Source organism: Rissa tridactyla, chromosome 2 (assembly GCF_028500815.1).
Source record: "Rissa tridactyla isolate bRisTri1 chromosome 2, bRisTri1.patW.cur.20221130, whole genome shotgun sequence".
In the NCBI taxonomy this organism is placed as follows: Eukaryota; Metazoa; Chordata; class Aves; order Charadriiformes; family Laridae; genus Rissa; species Rissa tridactyla.
The window spans coordinates 120,474,257-120,496,292 of NC_071467.1; the positions used below are offsets into that span (position 1 = coordinate 120,474,257).

The 22,036-nt window shown below is 38.3% G+C and overlaps 1 protein-coding gene across 3 annotated transcripts in view; it reads right to left on the reverse strand.

Annotated features, from left to right (window-relative positions):
* DNAJC13 (DnaJ heat shock protein family (Hsp40) member C13) overlaps nucleotides 1–22,036 on the reverse strand; it is a 55,367-nt gene that overhangs the window by 23,972 nt on the left and 9,359 nt on the right. The window contains exons 3-27 of one of the 3 annotated variants that reach the window (XM_054189455.1): nucleotides 19,819–19,894; nucleotides 19,192–19,341; nucleotides 18,798–18,839; nucleotides 17,492–17,692; nucleotides 16,194–16,400; nucleotides 16,008–16,103; nucleotides 15,781–15,872; nucleotides 14,805–14,971; nucleotides 14,641–14,720; nucleotides 14,392–14,561; nucleotides 13,434–13,533; nucleotides 13,086–13,193; nucleotides 12,370–12,525; nucleotides 11,568–11,624; nucleotides 10,130–10,251; nucleotides 8,866–8,941; nucleotides 7,734–7,829; nucleotides 7,439–7,582; nucleotides 6,282–6,296; nucleotides 5,688–5,770; nucleotides 4,160–4,313; nucleotides 1,822–1,925; nucleotides 1,584–1,743; nucleotides 459–521; nucleotides 36–137 (exon numbers count right to left, since the gene is read on the reverse strand). In XM_054189455.1, the coding sequence (XP_054045430.1) occupies nucleotides 36–137; nucleotides 459–521; nucleotides 1,584–1,743; nucleotides 1,822–1,925; nucleotides 4,160–4,313; nucleotides 5,688–5,770; nucleotides 6,282–6,296; nucleotides 7,439–7,582; nucleotides 7,734–7,829; nucleotides 8,866–8,941; nucleotides 10,130–10,251; nucleotides 11,568–11,624; nucleotides 12,370–12,525; nucleotides 13,086–13,193; nucleotides 13,434–13,533; nucleotides 14,392–14,561; nucleotides 14,641–14,720; nucleotides 14,805–14,971; nucleotides 15,781–15,872; nucleotides 16,008–16,103; nucleotides 16,194–16,400; nucleotides 17,492–17,692; nucleotides 18,798–18,839; nucleotides 19,192–19,341; nucleotides 19,819–19,894 (2,821 nt within the window). Of the gene's footprint in view, nucleotides 1–35; nucleotides 138–458; nucleotides 522–1,583; nucleotides 1,744–1,821; nucleotides 1,926–4,159; nucleotides 4,314–5,687; nucleotides 5,771–6,281; nucleotides 6,297–7,420; nucleotides 7,583–7,733; nucleotides 7,830–8,865; nucleotides 8,942–10,129; nucleotides 10,252–11,567; nucleotides 11,625–12,369; nucleotides 12,526–13,085; nucleotides 13,194–13,433; nucleotides 13,534–14,391; nucleotides 14,562–14,640; nucleotides 14,721–14,804; nucleotides 14,972–15,780; nucleotides 15,873–16,007; nucleotides 16,104–16,193; nucleotides 16,401–17,491; nucleotides 17,693–18,797; nucleotides 18,840–19,191; nucleotides 19,342–19,818; nucleotides 19,895–22,036 lie in introns of all 3 variants that reach the window. The other 2 variants (XM_054189457.1, XM_054189456.1) reach the window with 2 other exon arrangements.

A 22,036-nucleotide genomic window follows, 5' to 3' on the forward strand; every position in this document is an offset into this window, starting at 1 on the left:
CAACATACAAGTAGTAAGAAAAAAAGGCCACGTACCTGCAGAGGGACTGTAGCTCTGCTTGTGTGAAGGTGTGCCAGGGTAAGCAGATCTACAAGGATTCTAATGCCATTTGAATCCATAAGGTCCTTCACATTTTTCTGTTAATGGATGAACCGGGTTAATGCAAGCATCTTCTAGATAAGAGTTGTTACAAGTGCTGAACAGTTTTATTCAAGTAAGAAGAGACCATGAGAAGTCAAATAATTCTCTGAAGTGACTAGAATGGTACAATCACCACAATATCTACATGTTTCCTTCACCTTTTTCACCAGTAAATAACAACTATCACATCCCAGAAAGCTGTATCAAACACTGTTTTCAGACTTCCTCAAGCCTTGAATTTTTGCTGAAGTTAACACTGAAAGACTACTTCAGACCATTTTAAATAAACTTCTGTTAAGCGTACGTGTCAACCTTACCTTATTAAGGATCAGCTTGTTGAGAAACAGTATCAATCTGTCCCGCTCAAGCCTATCAGTGCACTAGTGCAGCAGAAGAGAACAAATTAGTATTTGATAGCACGTATTAGAAGTCACCTTCAAAAGTCAATACAGTTTCAATTGCAAAGACCCATTTACTTTTTTCATGCCCAGGATAAAACTGATGTCTATTAAGTGTCCAGTTTCACACACAGCTAATAAATGCAGTTTTCTGCCACTGAGGAGGAAAGGCCTTGTTGCCTACCATCCTCTTTGTTGCTCTGGGTTTGACACTCAAAACCCACCGTTCTGCTAAGCCTATTGTTCTAAAGGGACAGTGTTTGGATTCCCCAGTGAGCCAGTTAACACAAATACAAGGGAAAAATAGAATGCTTTCAGCCCGCAGACAGAATGAGTCTTTGATGTTACATCTCTGGTATCAAGACTCAAGGTAAAATAACAAGAGACTGCATTGGTTCAATTTCACTTACAACAGCCACACCTAAACCCCATATTGATGTTAGTAAAGAACCCCGTCTTCAGACTGCATGGAAATGCATTTTTTCAAGCTGCATCAGTTGCCAGACACTTAATAGGCATAGTAGCTACCACTAAAAATCTAAAAATCATCACATGTGCTCATCTAAGGCTACTACTTCATAAGGTCCGGGGATGTTGCTACTACTCTTGAAGTCAGTATTTTGAAATAATGTGATGTGGAACAAGATTCTCCTCTTAAAAAGTGTTTTTTCAACACTTCATTTTTTTTTTCATGTTTTTCAACGCTGCATTTTTCAAAAGCAAGCACAAGATTAATATCACACAAAGTTCCTTCAAACTATTTCTGTACAGTCTGAAAACCTGTTAAGGCCAACAAAATGCAGATATAAAGACATTGGTATGAAATACCTTTATGATCAGCAGGTTTTTTTAGTGAAACTTCAACTGAATCAAGGGGAGATACTAGGAACGCTTGGTGACAGCATGGGGAAAAAAGTATTCATACTGCAGCTTCATGTTCTGTAAAACCAAAACTTGGGTTTCACAGAAACTTGAAAAATCTGAACATATGTTGGACTATCTGTATGTTAACTACTATATCAAGTAGTTTTAAATAATTCTTACCCTTTCTAACATCCCAACAATGTACTTAGTATCAGAAAATGGTCCTATCTCTTCATGACATCTTCCATAAACAATTGCCAATGCTTGCAGACATAAGCATTTCATATTCACTTTCGGAGTAAGCAAGAAGCGATGGTAGAGTTCATTGAAGAATTCGTATCTAAGAAAGAGGTAAGTTTTTAGTGAAGAAAACAAATAGAGACCTTGGGAACGAGATAGGATTTTAGTAGTGTCTCACGATTTTTTGATTGCTCCACTCTCTTCAGTTTCATCTTCTTCTAGTAGCAATCTTAGATAATAATCCCCTATTTTTATTTCTTCAGAAAGGCACTCGTATTTTACCTGTAACACAGAACAAGTTACTTAACAGTAAATATTGTTTCTCTTTCATTAAGTTTTGCTTGCATAACAATACCGTACTTGCTTGCATCCATAAACTTAACAAGGTTAACAACCCCTCCTACAGTTTGAGGAAGACTGAAGTCTGCGAGTTTGGTGTTAAAGAAACACACACCTACAAAATATATGCCATGAGCTATTGTTGCTCCCCAGAACAAATGAAGTTTCTTATCTTACTGAAATCCCAGCTTCCAGCCTTTAAGTAACTCGTTTCCAATATCAGCTAGTTTTATTAACTAAACTTGGATAATACACTACGTATTTAGTGACTCAAGCTTTAATAAGTAGTTATTGCATTGCAAGGTATTTCAAGCAATGTTACTACATGTATGAAACACAAGAACAACTTAATTACTAGTTATACTTTCTATTGTGCTGGGTAATAAAAGCCTAGAGGCATCAGTATACGCACCAAGAACCTAAAGTGAAATTGCACAATGAGAGCCATCATTAATTTCAGGGTGACTACATTAAGTTTAACCACATGCCTCAATGCTCAGTGGTTTTAAGCATTTGGCAAGCATCTCATTTAGAGGTACCTCCAACATACCACAAAAGCCACCCTCTACAGTGGTTTCCTTATCTATAGTTTACAGGCCACTGTCAGGAGGCCACATAAAATTATCTACAGATTTTACCACAGCACATCATACAAAGAGGTCCCAGTAACTAGTACGCTTCCAGAGCGATCTCAAGCCACCATCTGCCTTAGCAAAGTGACAGGTTCCACAGCTGACAGAGAAGCCTTTGTCACTACTGTGTACTTAGTTCAAACACTTACAGTGTAGCCTGATAAAGTATTGATTTAAAATATTTAAAAGCAGCTGTTCAAAGATGACATTATAGAAGCCCCCTCAAGCCAGTCCCAAAGTATCCTGGGCTGTAACTGCAAGAATGCTAGTGATACATCCCAGTAGCATAAGCCACAAAGGAGCACAAAGTGCAGGTGGGAACCCAGTATTACTAAATTTCAAATCTGTGTTTTTGATTCTGCCCTAGTTAGCACCTCTAAAGTACAGAGACAGAGCTCAGAGAGCAGACGTTGTGGCACCCAGAAGTCCTGTGCTTGACCCATGCCTGAAGAAGCTTCAAAAGCTAAATGCCTGTGAAAAAAATACCAATCCAACCCCAAACATAGCTACTTACTGCATCGAGGTAAGTAGCAATCTGTAGCTGTGTGATAGTTCTTTCTCCTAAAGCGTTAGCCTGATGTCTTGCAATCCCTTAGTTGGCTACTCTGGCAAATCCAAATAATTCCTCAAAAGCATCAGTGTACTCTTGTTTCACTTGTCCTCTACTCGAATTTCAACTAGAAAGTTGTACTGTGACAAGGACGGCATTGGGAATATCTAAGAATATCTTACAGTTGAATTCAAGTGTGGCCTTGCTTTGCTTCGTTACACATTAACTAAAACCATGTGGAACCATAACAATACTGGAGATAAGAGTAAAGTACATGAAGTGTCTATTAAACACATTACTTGAAAACACCTTGCAAGGTGTTTCAAGAAAGCCAATTAAGACCATATCAACTGCTTTGCAGAAGTCTGAAATGTTATTTTGACTTTAGGTGCTGCTGTTCCTAGAACGTGAAAGCAGTATCCTCAATCTATAATTTACAGAGCAGCATGATTTTAGCCACATAACCTATTCATGGTTTGGCAACCCAGTATTTAATGGCCTTAGGATCACTGAGACACAATGGAAATAGAGACAAGGAAATTGCTATCACAAAGATGTAACTTGTGAAACTACCCAAAATAAGTCTGATGGAGCACATTCAAGAGCTATGACTTATCTTGACAACAATGTAATACCGACTCTTCTCTTTTCCTCTTAACACAATAATACATCAAGGGTTCCTTCTGATCAGTGTTTCATCTCTACAGTGCTATCTGTCAGGCTGAAAAGGTTTCAGTTTTGCAGAGTGACATGAGAGAATAATGCCTATCCACAGACTCAAGCCTTAGCAGTTTATTCCAGAACCCCCAAAAGAACTCTAGTTTGCAGTCAGGGATTGTCAACACAAGATTTACTCACGTAGTTAGACACGGAAAAGTGTCATTTTAAGTAGAGTTTGTTTTTTGTTTGTTTTTAATTTTGTTTGTTTGGGGTTTTGTTTTTGGTTTGTTTTTTTTTTTAAACACATGCACTTTCTCTTACAGTAGTTCATTTACCTCAAACTCCTGATGGTTCCAAGAGATAACATTAGCACTACCAAGTTCTCTGTCAATATTAAATGCTCTCATCTCGGACTCAAGAGTATCTCTCAGTTCTTCCCGTGTTTTGAAGTTCCAAATCAAGTTTGATCGAGCATGATCCTGAAGAAATCTAAGAAAGAAGTTACATATTTTAAACCAACTCAAACACTATTTGAAAGGCAGACAAGAGTCAGCTGGTAAGCTAGAGAAGACCAGCATTAGTGAACCTTAATTAGAAGGTACTGAGTAGTGGTCTCTAGTTTGTTTTACGGTTGTTCGCTTGTGTAGTGTTTCCACAGCTATGCAGGTCAGCATGGACTGCTGTCATCCCTTTTCACTCAATTTATTATCTGCATATAGTTGATCAACAGGAGATTGCAAGCTATTCACCATATCTGCCAGTAAGGGCTACAAGTGAACAACAATCCAGGGCAGCAGATATGCCCATACCAAGTGTATGCTTCCAATACAAAACGTAGTTCATGCAGGAAAATAGAAGTTGATGTCTCAAGTGTCACAAGACAGTCAGAGGACATTCTTCAGTGATAGTTACAAAACAGCATTCGGATCCAGAAACTGGCTGAGAGCAGCCCTTTAATACTCAAAGCTTATGAGTATGCAAATCTTCCCTTCATGCAACAGTCGTGCAGAATGACTATATTTGACCTTTAGAAACATTAAGCACTGAATCAAACGCTTAAGTTTAAGGAATTTCCCCAAGCTTGTTGTCATAGTTTGTTCAACAGCCAAGCTTTGTTAGTCTATTTAACATAACACCCCTAGCCAAAGTAAAGTGATAATCTTTTTTCAGATGGAGGCCCCTCTGTTGTAATCTTTGACAGTTATAAGAACTCACCGTTAATCAAGCTGCATTTAGGACCTCTGGCACTATTTGAAATCCAGTATCCAAGTGTTTTCTCTTTGACTGCCTTAAGCTCATTTTTATTCCAATTCAAGTTCATGGAATCATAGAATGGTTTAGGTCAGAAAGGGTCTTGGGCAGACCTTCCTCTAGACGCAGCTACTCAAAGCTCCATCCAACCTGACCTTGAACACCTCCAGAGATGGGGCATCCACAACTTCCCTGGGCAACCTGTTCCAGTGTCTCACCACCCCAACAGTTAAAACATCTTGAGTAGCTTACAGGTTGATGCAAACACACTACAATGCTTTCCAGCGCTGCTTTGCCTAACCTTCATCATCATGGAGATCTGCACCTGCAGTTTGTTGCTCACTCTTCCTTTTGATTCAAGGGTAAAAAAAAGATGTAGCTTGATAACACTTGAGAAGCTTTCTAAATTCCCCCCTTTACTAAACACAATCTAAATCCTTAAGTATACCTTAGAATTTCATTTTTCATAGATTTCTGTTACCAAGCACTTGCACTGTTTGAAGGCAAGCAGAAACTGGAATCACGCCACAGCAACTCAGAAAATATTAACAAAAATATCCAGCCAAGTAATAACTCGTATCACAGATCATCATATTAGTCTTCAGTTTTTACCTGTAATAGAAGAGATCCCAGTTTGCTTCTATTTTTATTCTTTGGCGTCGTTTCCTTAGTATGACTGGCTTTTGTATAATGTTCTGCAAAAGAGCCAAGTTTAAGAAGTTAATAGAAATAGATACTCCCCATTTTCCCTTTTTAAAATAGAAAGCTGGGGTTTTTTTATTCCTTCAAAAGCCACACCAAGTTAAGTCTCATTAATAATGTCTCCTTTTCTAGAAAGTAGTAGCAACAGACTTTCACAAGTGTTATTTACACAAAGTTAAATAACGCCAGAGAAACTTTCAGCTGTTAAACAAGTCAATCATTTAGAAGCAAGTTAACCCTGAGGAAGGCTTAGTTACCATCACCATAAGAACTCATCAGCTCCAAAGCTGATGGAGGGGAAAACGCACAACAAGAGTGCTTTACTCTTGAAAGGAAATAACTAGAGCAAGTCACAGAAATAAGTCACAAACTTGACTCAGCCATGGAAAGGTTCCCTAGTTTTGTCAAGCGTGAAATCAATGTTATAGTCTACATGAGGTACGACATGCAAGCAAAAGTCTGAGCAACATCATCCACACAAGTCGCAGAGATATACAGACTCACCATATTGTTTCTGTCCTGATTGTGATGGAAAATTGGAAGAAAAAGAAAAGGTACATTTAACAAGCCACAGCCACTGAAGTAATTCAAAGTGGTAACACCAAAATTGCTACTACCCTTTCCAAGCTACACTTGTATACATTTACTGTGAAATTTAACAGCTCAGAACTCCAGACAGAAAAATGATTGTTTAAACTCAGTATCTACACAAGATGTTTAGAGTGCAATTTGCCCCTGACCACCATTTTCCACATTTCTCCGTTAATACTTTGTTTTGAACTTAGTTCACCATTTATTCCAGAAATATTACCTGACAAAATTCTGCACCGCAGTCCACAAACTTGAGCTAGACTTTACAAAGTTAAGGTTTTCCTAAATTAAAGCTTATTATTATGTCAAATCAAGTACAAATATAGGCATTTTCAATACTCTGCATTGTTCTTTTCATCCTTCCTTGCATATATAACAACTTCTTTCATTTTCACAATGCAAGAAAACAAGCTTGGGAGACTAAAGAATGTTAATGGAAACATCTCGTGATTCAAGAAGTTTATCATACAGAACATGACAATAAAAAGAAAGGAAAAAGGAAACAACAGTAACAACCCAAGCAGTTGTTCTAACAGTCACATATAATTTCAGTCTTAACTGTGGTTTCATGTATTGTCTTGTGTTGCAATTTAAGCACTAAGATACCTACACTCAAGGTAATACTAAGCTTCTTCAAGCAGGTTCCATAACTAAAATACCACTAGCAGAAAGTGCACTAGCATAAAGACTATCCATAGTTTCATACAAATGTAGTTTGAAGACTGGTTTTGGTATATTTCAAGGAATTTCCTGTTCTCTTGTATCTTGGAAGAGATGCACAGAAGCTGCAGTCCAATTTGATAAGTTTGGCTAAAGCAAGAACAAGCTAGAGCTTAATACATATGCTGAATGAATCCGTTTGCCTGCTTTACATTCTCCCTGGAACCCATTTCTAATCCAAGATGAAGATTAGTAAGAGGCAGAAAGTTTACTAAAAGAAGTAGAACTATGAAGTTTCTCACATTTCTGCACTTCTATTACTGTCAAAGTTCCCTCCAATTTCATAGAGGTGTAGGTGTTCCTCTACTCTTAGTCAAGTTGCTGCAAAAAAGACCTTCAAATACTTTTACCTCTTTTTGAGCTATGCCCATTCTGTCTCTCCAGTGCATCAAGACTAGATCCACCTTCTCTTTGGCAAATTTTTCAACTTCCTTTGCAGCTTTTCCAGCCAGTCTCTGCCACTCTGGCACTTTATTAAGCTTGCCATACTGATCCTGCAGAATAAATCCTATTAGTTATTTGCAGTTGCAGGTCTATCAATACGTTTGATGCAGGTTAATGCAACAGTAAAGTGTCTGTATTAGAAAAGTCACTAAGACTGTACATCCATATAACAGAGAAAGTAAGACAGATACATTTACTTACAGTTGCAATTTTTAAGTTATCTCTAACATGCATCCTATCAGCATCTTTTTCAGGAACAGGATCAGCACTGTCAAGGTATGCCAGCAAACCTGGTGGCTAAAAACATTTAAAACCAGTGTAAACACACATGCGGCTACTGGAATGGAAACCATCACATTAGGTAACAACATAATTTCTTTAAATTTGAGATTTCAAAACAGAATTTATATTCTACTCAAAAGCAAGTATGTAAAGCTACAGCAGCTTTTTGCTTTTATTTGTGAAATGCCACCATCCTTAACAGAACCACGATTCAATGGAGGCACATAATTAGCTTCAGTACAGCAGAGGTCTTGCCTATATCCCATTTCTTAAAGGAGCACTTAATGAAACTAATGAGCGCAAGAAGAAAAGAGTTGATCCCACAGCAATTGAGGGGGATAAATACTCTAACACTAGAATCCATCAATATCCTCCAATATGGACTAGACATTGCATGTGACATTAGAGGTGAGAGTGTCTCATTTGACTAAGCCTTCCGGAAGACAGTGATCAAGATCAAGACGGTTTGCTCTGCCAAAAATGAAGGAACTGCTATTTTGAATTTAAGAGTTAGTATTTTTCCAGATTTAGTAATTCCTTACAACACTGTTCTTTGAACTAGTTTCACTGAAGTAACTTAAGCAAGAACCTTTCAGGAGGCTGTAAGGGTGAAAGGATATGGCAAGTATCAGCTAATATATAAATTTAGATATGTTATAAGCCAGCAAAGTTGGACTGGCATGAAAGCATAGACAGAACTGGTGCCTTAATTTTTTACTAGCACTATTAGAGAATACGTTTATTGCGTCTCTCACATTTTTGTCCTTTTAATAAAGAGAAAAAAGTCAGAGACCTTATTTTTAAGTTATGTGTCATACACCATTTTTAAAAGTGTCAGGAAAGTAACAGAATACTTTAAGAATCTGAGATATTTTGTAGTTGTCATCAATATCCTTCAAATAGCAGAAGCCAGACTGCTGATCTCCCAGGACAGACTTCCCCCTTGGAGGGGAGAGGGGATACATTTACTATATACGCTATCCCAAGTTTTCTAATACTACAGGCTTTCAGATTTTATTCTTTCCCTACTCCAGATCCCATGTTTACTCACCAAAATACGTTTCAACAAGTTCATAGCAGTTTTGTTCTCAGCTGTCCAGAGGCCAACCAAATGTCTACTTAACTGCCTGAAAAAGTTATTGAAATTAACAAACTGCAAGTTAGTATTTTAAACAGATTTTTAAACCACTAAACTGACACCCCTATCATGCTGGTGAAATGAAGATGAGCAAAAGCTTCGTGCTCTTGAGTGAGTAAGAGCACAAAGCACTACATTGTTCCAGTCCAAGTATAATGCTTAGCATGCTTTAGAGTGTGCCTTTAAAAAGTTCCAGTGAAGTTAGTGGAACAGTAGCTGCACATGCTTTTTGTTTAGAGCTCAGAAGAACACTTGAGCAATAGAGCAGAAACTAAACATCTAATGACCAAGTGTAAGTTTATCCAGTGAATCTTAAGTTACAGTTAAAATTAAGAGTCTAGAAGCCATCAAGAACTGTTAACTGTTCTACTTGAACCTCTTAACAGCAGTTATTGGCTACGAAAGCCTTTCTGGGAGCCTGCCTTCTACGCCAACTAACACTTTCTGCCAATATTTGTCACTAGGGTTCTACTGCACTGAACTGAAGCATCGTTTGCAAGCGAATCATTAGTAGCTCCAAATAGAACTAGTATGACAGAAGGTTTCACACTAGCTCTCTCCTGCGTGACATACAGTGGCAACAAGTTCCACTTGTCACTACATTGCTTAGCAAGTCTAAGTGCTTCAGGACCATGCACTTAAAACTTGTATAATCTTGTATTTGGGTATAAATAATTCCACTATCACTCATCTTCCTCAGCACACCCTCAGGCCCAGTCTCAAGAGCTCACAAGTTCTACTGACTGCTGAATTCATGGAATGATTTCTATATGAGGAGACTTCTCTCAGAGGGGATGGGTGACCCTAACTGCAAGATGTCTGAGGTGCGTACACCAGGATTTATGCAGTTGTATAAAGTAAAACCTTTCTACAAGTTCCAGACATTTTACTTGCCTTTTTTTTCCCTGAATGTTTTCAGGAAAAAAAATATCATCAAAACTTAAGCCTTTAATGAGTAACAAACCCAAGTCCCATTTTGGCAAAAAAAATAATCGAAGATTTATTAAGTGTCTGCAGACTCAGCTGAAGCTTGCTCTACTCAAACATACCAGCTACTAAAGAAAATATTCTCCAAAAGGACTGCAAGTTTTCATCCCTGACGTCCCAATGTTTCTAATGTTAGTGAGGTCATTACTTAGACTTTTGTAGCATAATATATCAAGTGAGACTGACATACCTATTTGTAAGCATCCTCTGATCTGTGCTTATTGTAAACATAGCAGTGTGCAAGTGACGAGGTAAGGCACCTTCACTGAGGGCAAGATCTTGCATTTTGGTAGCAATCTCTTTGTCTCCTTCCTTTGGAAACAGGGCAAGATGATTACTAAAGAAAGAATCTTAGTTAAGCTGCTTTTATCTCAGTCTACAGTTCCAAGGCCTTTTTGACCATCAATTATGTCAAGTAATATACAAAAGCCAGAAGCTATAGTATGACGGGCTTTAACTGCAAGTTCTCAACAGCAACTGATCAAAGCTGTAGTAATGCCATGGACCACATAATTTGTAGTTATATCCATGAGGACAGTAACTGGATAGGATAAGATGCATGTCTCCCATCATAGATCAGGAAGCTGGTAGTACATTCGTAAGTACCATTTCCACGCTGCAATTGCAAGTTAGGGTTAATCTAAGAATAACGGCCACAAGTAATTGCTTGTGGCTTGACTTTGGTCAACAGTAACTATTTAAGAATAACTGGTGCTGTTCGGTTTAGTCAGCCACATGGATGAGTCACGTGAGACTGTCACTCAGTCAAGATGCATTAGTTGCAATGAATAATTAAGAAAAAGCTTCTGCGGCATTTTTACTTGCCCATGTCCACTATAGTTCAAGTGACAGGAGTTGTAATAAACAGCATAACTTTCAGCTAATGTTATCAAGTATATCAATGGAAACTTGCTGATTTATAATACCTCTATTTCAAGTGTTCATTCACTTCCATTCCAAGAAAGTACTAGATGCATTTCAGATGCATAAGCCATTGTGACACAATGAGGCACTAACTTAAGCCCTGAATTTTATCACAGAAAGTGTCGAGAATCAGTTAGCAATGTCACCCCGCAACAATCATGAGCAGCCCTTGAGAAGTATGACTCGGCCCATACATCATGTGGTATGGAAACTAACAAAGCCAAGACATCCTTTGTTGAAACAGAAAGAGCAAGAACAGAGGCTGACATCACTAGTCTGCTCTGCCTGCTAATCCCAGTCCCATTCCAACTGGCAATGCATCCCAGGAAATATGGCCTCTTCTCCTTGAGAGACCCTCTTTAACATGCAGAAGTCTGGTGGCTCTGAGGTATGTGACTGAGCTACATACAACATTAACAGCCAAATCTTGACTGCAGTAGGAAAACATGCAAGGCACTACCTGATATCCCGACTCACATGCCTTCCAAACCCCCAAGTGTAAGATAAAGCAAGCTGCTATATTAAACCACCCACAATTAAGCAGGTGTTCTGGTCCTCAGCTTCCCCCTTACACCACCCTCCCCCGCCACCCGCCGCCAAAGAGAAGCTAATATAACAAACTTCTATTGGTAAGCAACTGCACTTCCAAATTAGACAATACACATTTAGAATGCTATCCCAGGTAACACTGATAAAAATCTCACCTCTATTATTGCCTTCATTACCAAACCTGCTCCTTTGACAATTGCCATGGAAGGGTGCTAAAACAGAACAACAAAAGAATTATCCAAGTGCAAAATTTGAAGATTGGATCATCTGTGCTTCAGCTTCTTTAACTCATCTACATGGATGTTCTACCTCCAGTTCTGGGCAAAAGTTAATATTTGGTTTGTGAAAGCCAGCACCAGGAAGCGTTCCTATCTTACACCTTTAAGCAAGAACCTCTCATGCGACTATCAGATGGACTTCTTGGCACTAAATAGCAGTATATACCAGAGAAGCTGCAATAATGCTAAAAACTGATGCAAGCTGACACCAACCAAGAAGCAGAAGAGCATACTGTTTTTGCAGAGAGAAAGCATTGACATTTTAGCAAAAAATCCTAGAATTCTTACAGGTTTGCTACTGAAGAGGAAGCTACTCTTGTTTTGTAACTATTAACACTCATTTACTGAGAAACAAAAAGGTCACAGATTCTCCAAAGAGAGGAAGATCCATGCGTCTGATGCATCTAGCTTAATATTATTAACTAGTGTTTCTAGAAACCAGTCTCAGACAGTCTATTCTACAGCGATTTGGCATATCATTCATTATAGAACACCAACCTCAAGCTGTTAGCTGAAGGGAAAGTAATAAGTCACTAAAAAACTCACCACGGTAGAAAAAGTTTAGATACATTAACCAGCTGAACAGTAGACAGATTTGTCTTTCAGGAGAAGGAAAAGTTCCTGTTCACTGACTACCCAAGGCCTCTAATAATAAAAATAAAAAATTATGAAATCTTACCTGAAAGAGCTTAAATAGTGTTCTTCCATTAGATGCCACCATTTCCAACAACATGTCAAACTGCTGCCCCTCAGTAGTCTCACTATATGGAGCACACAGGGCAAATGTCAGGAAGTCCAAAAGTGAACTAATTACTAGGGCACCCGTCCCATGATCCTGAAATTAGTAAGACAGGTATTTAATACAGATACAGTGTTTCTCCCCTGCCTGAGAGTATTCATGCAAGTTTTAATCAGTACTTATGATGCTGAAGATGCCCTTCCCTGTCATACCATGAAAATAGTCTGCAACCAAAAATTTCAAGTTTAATATATGCCATTACCCCGAGTATGGCAACATTCTGGTAAAGCATTGGCTCCTAGAGCATATTAGAGACTCACAACCTCATATATTCGTGTGCTGCAAATTACTTTTTCTAGATTTAATCCCATAAATACCAGTTTCCTTTTAGTTTAAGGGAACACCCAGTTTCCATATTAAACACGCAAACATTCATTGCATGACACTCAAGTTCTGCACTAAAGACAGCTACATTCTAAGTTGTCAAGATCCAAACCTATTTAGAACAAACCTATTCAGTGCTAGATATAGCTGTATTTTCTGCACTTCCATTGCAGGTACAGATACATTCAAAGATATATGCAAGTATGACAGAAGTGTTTTCATAGCAATTAGGAAAGGCACTTAAAACTATTTGTTTTCAAAACTTGACTTACCACATGGGAATTGAATTTCTCTAGTAGATTTTCTAGAAACTTCTTTGAAGAAAGAAGGGAAGCTTTGTTCAACTGCTCCTGCCTCAAATCATAGTCATCATGCATGGGCTATAAGAAAAAAAAAATTCACTATGCAGTCAGATTTCTACCCTCAGTTCTTAACAGCTGTAGTCCAAAAGCCACACTCTGAACCCATAAAAAGCAAATCCTACTTCAAGTTCAGCAGTACCACAAGTTATTTCATGTTTGAGCACACTGCAAGTTGAAGGGCAGTCCCTGTTTCTACGTCTTTCAGTAGACTGAAGTTCACATGTTCCAAAGTGAAAGAATCTGCAATTTAATACTTACACACATAAGAGCACAAAGCATGTCAATAGAGGCATGGGTTACTCCATCATTGTTCCTTTTGAGGGCTTTCACAACCTTCACTCCTAATCGTTCTCGAAATCTTTTGAAAGGAAAGCAAAACCACCAAGATTAGAGAGGAAACAGACATCTTAAAACCAAGATAAAAGTCCAGCTGGGGACCAAAAGTGGCCTGCTCCTATCACATTTGACAAGCCATTGTCGTTTACATAAATTTGAGATTCCTTGGTAGGAAAACATTAATATTGACTTCACTGTTAACAATATACTGAGAGTGTGTTCACCAAAACAAAGACATATTTCAGTAGTTACAGGACAGTGATAGTACAGGACACTATTCACACAGAATGTGAACTTTATAAAGGTCTCAAACTAAGTGTATATGTTACTTTTTGAATCATTCAGTTGACCCATAGTACAGAGTCAGAAATATTCCAAAGAAATTTTCATTTTCAGAAGAACATTGGGCAGTTTTTCTGCTTCCTTATGTTATTCAATTAAGACACAAACTCCGATCAGCCTGTACTTACTGTAGGAGTATAACTCAACTTCCTAACATCAAGTTTTATCTTGTGTGGAACTGAAGATAGCAGTGGCATAAACATAATTTAAGAACGAAGAGTTGCCTACTTCAAGGACAGACGAAGGTACACTTTAGAAGTTTTTCCACTAGGAAAAATATTAAACTATGTTTGACTCAAGGCAGAGTATTTAGCAAGGGAACAGCCAACTTTACATACTAATGAACATTTGGGATTTCTCAATTTATATTAAAGCCTGGTGACAGCTTTATACTACTGGAAGCAATCATGTCCAGAGTCGGCCAGTCTTCAGAAGCAAGGCTTAACTCCAACTCTCAGTTTTAAAGATAAGACATCATCAAAAGCTCAAGAACTGTTTTCACCTACTACTTCCAAGCTTGAAGAGACGTCTCACTTACTTTGGAAGCTGAGTAAAGGCAAGGAAGCCCGCTTTTGAAGCCACTAGTCGTCTTACTGCTTGGAACTGGCTTTCAAGCTCTGCATTAGATGCTGCAATATCTCCCTCTTGAGAGAGTAATGCTGTTATGGCATTATTAATGAGTTTCTCCTTGTTTTCTGAGAACAGACCCTGGTTAGGAAATAACAGTTATTAATATCTTTATGCATTAACAACATCTTAACAGGATGGTCAGAGGATTTATTCTTACATCTTGCGTAACTGCATGTAGTACCCCACTGTAGGAAATGTTAGCATTGAACCTGAACACAGCATCTGCAAAGTTACCATCTGGAAGAAGACATAACAAAAGTTAAATGCACAGTACCTGACTAAATAAAGCACTACAAAACCATGTAATAAGCATTAGCTTACTTGGAGGAGCAGCCAAAAACCTCAGATGAAGGCTCTCTACTTCTTCATCTACAGGCATACTGAGTAATCCCCAACGCTGGCCTTTGTGTGTAGAAGTCATTTTCACACAGACATCTCTGTTACCAGAAGCTCTCACTCCATCCAACAAGCTAGCCAGGAGAGAATCTCTGGGTTGGGAGAAAGGCATACAAATACAATTTAGATCAGAAAAGCAATGCCAAAGAACCAAGTCATAAGAAAAATAGGGGGAAAAAAAACCAACCCAAGAACTGAATGAAAGGCAACAATACTTGGAATCTCTTACTAGCACTGGTGCTAACAGCTGCACCTCAAGAGGAGGTCACCAACTTTCAAGTGTTCCTTTATTCACTGTAAGAACAGAACTGTCTTACACCCAGTGTAGTCAGCTGCAGCTTTTCACTAAAGGGATCAACTCTAGATTATCTGTTAATGAGTTACACATGTTGCGAGCCAATTCACCCCTGTGCTTTATGCAAAACCTCACTTAGCAGGATTAGACTGCATTACAACTGCAAGTGCACTGAGGGACTATTTTGTTGGTTGTTTTAAATAGAATCAACTAAGACCATCTCAAGCAGACAGCTCAAGGGGTTTATAGCCTTCACATTTCCGTATCACTTAAATTGTGCTTTCTTTCCTTCTCTCAGATATACTGCTTAACCAACTACAACATACACAGAACAACATTCCTTATGAGAAACAGGCTGTATCTAACTGTCCAAAACCCTTATGTGTTCATCAGAAAACTTCTGGAGAGATTTGCTTAAACTTGGTGTGAAGGTAAAGGGGAGAGATTTAGACCCTGTAGTAAATCTTGATTTGTAAGTGGCAGACCACTACAATAGCAAGGCTTCAAGTTAACACTTCCAAGGGTCGGAGTTTATGGAAGCTGAGACTAGAAGCACTACAATGGCAACTTCCATTTGTATTTATAACCCACAGGAGCTTCAGTTACCTTTCTGTTGAAGAGTATTTCCGAATTTGTCCTTTGATAAATTCAATGGTAAAAAGCTGGGGGTTTTCACAGTCACAAACTATTGCAAATACCTAAAAAAGAAGAGATAAGCAGTTTATTTATCTACGCTATGAATTGAGGCCATCTTATGTATACTACCAGATTCCTACTATTATCTTTTAAAGCTTCTATTTGAAGAAGTGGTACTGAGCAAGACTGTCCCTTACCTCTCCTAAAGGTTTCAAAGTTGCAATGTTATAGGTAGCTGGATCCCGCTCAACTAAGCAAGCTTCTGTAAGTGCTAGTACTCTTTTCACAGGTTCCTTGGAGAAAAATAAAAAAGAGGCATGTTAGGGAAGAGAATTCTTAGCACTTAAGAGGAACCAAATAAGTTCTGAGTTTAATACTCTTACCAAGTGCCTAGGTGTTATTTTTTGAACAACAAACTCTGCTAAAGATGTTACAGATTCATCACTGCTGTATTTTCCAAAGCGAAGATTCAAGTATTGCTCAAATTCTAGGGATTCTTTCCTTATCCGCAGAGAGATACCTATGAAGTTGCCAGCATGTTCTATTGCACTTTTGATAATTTCCTCCCTGTGCTCAGATGCAAACAGGTGCTGCAAGTTTTGACAAGAAAAAAAACAAACAGATGAAGAATAGGGCATAGCTCATGAAATCAGTTCCACAAATAATCCTCTACGCAACCGTAGAGAAACTTCTCAGCAGCTAGGCTTGCCTTTGCTAAGTGCGTAGTGTAAATAGAAGAGGTATTTATTACACAAGAGATCCACTATTAAGTTTACATTTCCCTTTGAAGAAAAAAAAAATAAATTTATAGCTGAAGGATACCCTGCTACACATTAGCATGCCATTAAAGTACAGGTCTGCATGACCTGCCTGTCCACTCTTGGCAACAGATCCTGACAGGCCGGCAGGAGTGAGGAGCCAGAGAACCAGTGGCAGCCCCAGCTGCTAACTGTAAAGGCTGCTATCCAGCCTTGCTAGGTTAGAGCAGCTACAGAGGATCAGTTATGTATTGCTAGTTTTACGCCAAAGAAAAGCATGCTGCAGTACAAAGTGGAAACCGTTATCTAGAGAGCAGAGTTCTATTTTGTTAGTAGTGACTGAGGTAACTATATTTACATTATTACCGTGAATTAATTCCTAAAGATCCATTTCAGCTGCTTCCAGTATAGTACACAGAAACCCTTTTAAGATTTTGAAACCAACATTACACTGCAGTATTTCCCAAGCAAAGCTGCTGAATATCAGATCACAGGGCTACAAAGGAAGCATCACCACTGATCGATTATTTACGAATAGAATCCCTCCATCAATTCGGTAGATTAGCAATGCTGCCTGTCTCAATACTGCCTGTCACTTCTGTACCTTTGAGAAGTGTCATGAAATTCCATGTCTACACTGCATTCGTGTTCACTATACAAATATAAATATCTGGATATTTTATGCTTTGTAGTTTTTTAATCACACAATAGGCAAAAACACCTCCACACATTGCTTTCAAATGTTTTAACTAGTTTCCTACAGAAAAGAGGTTTTAAAACCTGTCCACAAGCCTTGAGGCTCAGCAGCTGGGTCCCAAAGATGCATATACTTGTATGCTCAAATTATGTTGAATCTTCATTATTAAATATGCAGCTATAAACATCCTAAGCACCATAGCAAGTTGTTTTGTTTTAGTACTCACCAATCTACTAAATCCTCCATAGAGGATACAGAAGCCTCCCTGGTAGCCAGTAATATCAACAAAGCCTTCAATGTTTCTGTAGTCATAGGAGCACAGGACTTTATTTGTTGCAGGATCAATTTGGTCAATACCTCCAGGAGTCACCTCCAGAATCACAGGTTTCCTCGTATCACTCCAGTGATGTTTATAGCAGTTATACCTCTGCAGGGAGAGCTACTTTTAAACATATACACACACTCCTTTACTACACAGCAATTGCTTTTTTCCTATCTAGTAGGCAGTGTGGGTATACAGTTCAAAAAATTGTATCATCTCCCTTAATGCTCTTATCTATGTTAAGAACGCTATGAATCAAATGAAAGTAGCTGTCTACTGACAAGGAAGTCACAACTTAAGCTACGCATTTTGAAGAAAGAACGGCAAACCCAAAACAGCCACCCCAAAAGGGAATAAGTTTCTCTTGCTGCAGAAGGTGGCCTACTCACAGACTATGTGCACTGAGGTTAGACAAGGAAATAGCTATTGCATCAGATGTTGTTATTCAACGAATCAAACTAAATTAAGGTAAATTTATCACTATACTGCAAATTTTTCGTCTTCTGCAGTCATATTCCATTACAAATAGACTTACTGAAATCAGCAAAAGAGTTAGAGGTCTGTTCTAAACTATAGTAAGATAAAAGGGGACTCCCATATTCCAGCAGTGTTACTATGCTCATCACTGAAGATTTATTCTGTGAATGTTTAAAGTTACTTTAAGTGCTATCTTCTGTGACCAGAAGACATAAAACCAAATACAAAGTCTAGCTTTGTATGTTGCCTTGCTCATTACTATATTACCAAGAGCCATTAAATTGCAATCTTGTCTTTAATCTGACCTACACAAATCCTCTCAGGAAACAATATTCCCACATCAAGCATTCAGGATGTTATGCAGAAAACTATTTAGAGTTAAAAAGTAACAGGCTGGAAGTAGTAAACATTGAATAATGAACCAAAGCTTATGTTTTCCTCTTCCTTCTCCCCAAATAAGCACTCCATGTGTCAGAGCCCTTTATTTCAGCAGTCTCTGTACCACCATAAAGCTCAGGCCAAGTGAACAGAACTCAAATATTCTACTGTTGAAAAGCTTCCCATTGCTTTTGGACAAACTCTTAATTTTCTCTTCTCAAAGCAAGACTTCAGATCTAAATTTACAAAAGCTATTTTAGGTAGTGCATATAGCACAAGCATAACATACATGAACACAGCAGAAGTTTCTTTAGATCATTAAACTGCACATGATCCAGACAAGCCAGACACTTACCCGTCCTGTGATTTTCCCTTCTGAGAAGTCTGTCCTGAATCTCTGTTTTTAAAAAAGTTAACCGTGAATGAATGCAAATATGATAGCCAATCTATCCAGAAAGCCTACCTTTAAGATGATCCTGTTTTAAGGGACTTGAGCTAAGCCTCCTTGAGGACTCACCAGTCCACTGCAGTTTAATATATTCAGTATTTTTAGCTTTACTTGCTATTTAAGAATCATGCACTAGTTGCTGCAACTGATTGCTAGACAGAATACATTAATATAACAGCTCAAAAGACAACTTGCTTTCCTACTTTGCATGTAAGGAAAGAAAGCATAGTAAGCTACCACAAATGGTAATGATAACCACGTATTTACTGATTGCTTAAAGGAAAAAAAAAATAAATCTTACCAGTGCCTCTGTAAGGAGTTCTGTTCTGTGCTCTGTGGAAAACTTAAGAGTTTCAGACTTTTTTCCACTCCCTTTGCGAAAAGTGAGACTAAATTCTGTTCCTTGTCCTTTTCCAACAGGAGAAATACTACAGATATCTCCATAAGGCCACTAGACAATTGAAAGTAATTAGGTTATACTGTTAGTAATTTTAAAGCTACATCTCCTCTACTCAAAAACTCTTAGTACCTATAATAACTGTAATGAGACAATGCTACGTGACTGCTTTAGCTTGAGCTTCCTATTTGATACTCTGCGAAGTAAATAAGTGCCCCGACTCCCTTCAGGGACACAGCCTTACAGTGATCAAACTTAGCCCAGTTCATTCAGAACAGCACGCCCAAAAGCAAACTACTGCTTATTGGCCAGTAAAGACCAATTGCCTAAAAGTACAAAAACTACTGGGCATTTGTAGACTTAGTGAAGGCAACACCAGTTTTCTGTTACGTGCGCTTCTGTAGCAGCTGCTATACCTTCTGGTTTTGCTGAGATCTTGTCAGACTAGACAGTTTCTGAAGACTGGATGCCACTATTCACTCTGGATAGTGAACATAAGTCAAATTAGCCCTGTTCAAAAATTATAGTTACCTGATTTGTAACTTCTAGCGTGTTGGGATTGTATGTGGTGATGGCATGGGTTCCAACTGAAAAGACTCGCTTATACCTAGAACACGGAATAATGTTAGTTTCTCCAGAAAAACCCTGTTGAACAGTAAAAACTATGTTAAGAAGCTATATACAAGTCAGTGCTAGGAAATGGATATGTAATTTTCTTCGAGTTGCTCGTTTGCAGTTTACCCTTATAATATGTTAAGCTCCTCTGTTCTAGATATCCACAAAAGGGACATACAAGTTGAATACTATCAAATATTATTTCCTTATGCATATCTCGTCCTACATTTTTTGGTCCTGACTTAACCAACACTCTTGGAACTTGCACTGGAAGGAACTACCACACCAGAATAAATTCTAAAAAGACTAGACAGATAGGAAAAAAGATATTCCTGCAATATTCTAAAGCATCTGTCTGAAGCTGTCTCAGGTAACAGTCGTAACATGAAATAATCCAATTTACACACCAGGTCACAATACTGTAACAAGTCGAAGTGTTACTATGGCCAAACCTAATTTTCTTCACCTTAAGGAAAACTAAGATTACTAAACTCAGAAAGACTCGGATCACTGACGCTACAGTTCAATATGCAGATAGTCATTGTACATTGATATTACCAATATTTTAACTGCCATAGTGCTTAAAGAACAGCTGTAGCAAGGTAGCTGCCTGCATTTCAGGCTTATCAGAAACAAGTGGCAGTGACCTAAAGCTAAGAAGTTTAGATGCATCAAGTGCAAAATGGAAGCCTTACCATGGTTTCACTTCCTAGACAATCTTCGCAGCATACCCTGAATCAAGTCTATATGTAGACATATATACATATTTTCGAATCAGAAAATTTGCAACATAACTAACGAGAGTTTGAAACAGCAGAGTATTACTAATCCCTTACTACTTGTACAAACTTCTTATTCTAGGGTACTTCTATCTGCAAACGGTCCTGCCCAGAAAGTCAACCAGAGACAGTTCTAGTAGCTATTCTTTGACCAAAGAAACAGGATCTGAACATGGATGCCTCTCTTGAACTTGAATCAAATGAAAATACTTTGGTTAGTTGTCCATCTTAAAACTGATTAGGTGTAGCAATTTAAGTTTCAGTTCTGAGTAAACTGTGGGTTTGCTAGGGAAAGAACAGGATAGGATCAAGCAGACAGCTGACTAACTAATCTGGATCCCTGGCATACTAGTCACTGTATCAGGAAGCAGGTCATTTCTCCCCTCTTTCTCTGCATTCCTGTGTTGCAGTCCCTTCTTCTCTCTCACTTGCCAGGTCTGCAGCACAAGCCATCATTTCTGTAAAAGGTCAAACTTTGCATGGGCTTCAGATACATTCAGAGCTGCTTCCTCATGTTATTTGACTTCTCTCTCATAATATCAAGGCCAAGACTACCTGTCTGACAGTCTCAAAAACTTAACTCCATACTATCTTCCATTATTATTCAAACAAACTGGTGCAAGTCCAACCCAGATGAGCCTATCTAGGAATTAAAGCAAGTGCTTACTTTGTTCAAAGCTTAGAGAAGTCTGTGATATTGAAGTGACCTGACACCTTAAAGATATGTGATCTATTTGAAAAGCCTGTTCATTTTCCTACATAGTCGAGTTTTCCTTATTTAAAATGCAGGTGAAGAGAAGTTGTAGTGATGAAGCAGAACTTTTGAAGTTACTCTGGCTGCTAACAATTCCACTATAATCGGCCTGCCAAAGAACACTCCAGTTCTTAGATCACAAGAAAATCGTTCGAACAAACCAACTGTTCCCTCTCCTCTTGTTGCACAATTCAGGTAGGTATTCTGTCTTTTATACGATTTACAAGTAAGGTTTCTTTATGCTGTTCTAAAGAACTTAAACTTATCAGAAGTAATAAAACACTTTATTACTTGTTCAAGGTTGTTTAATCACGTAACATACTAAAGAGCTTCACAGTGCTTTGTGGCAGACTAAGGATCTGCAATGATCACACATAATTGAAGACCAGCTTCCAAACATTATAGTCCCTTTCTTTTCTCTCCTCATACTCAAGCCAGTATTTCAAGACCTAGGAAGCATATTTATTATCCAGCATACTTAATATGTAATGTGACAAGGAACACAAGAAAGAACAGCAGATTTACTGAGTTACCATTTCCTTCATCTCCTCTCCCTAGGCAAATTCAGAAGACTCAAGTCTTGTTGCACGAACAGAGGAGA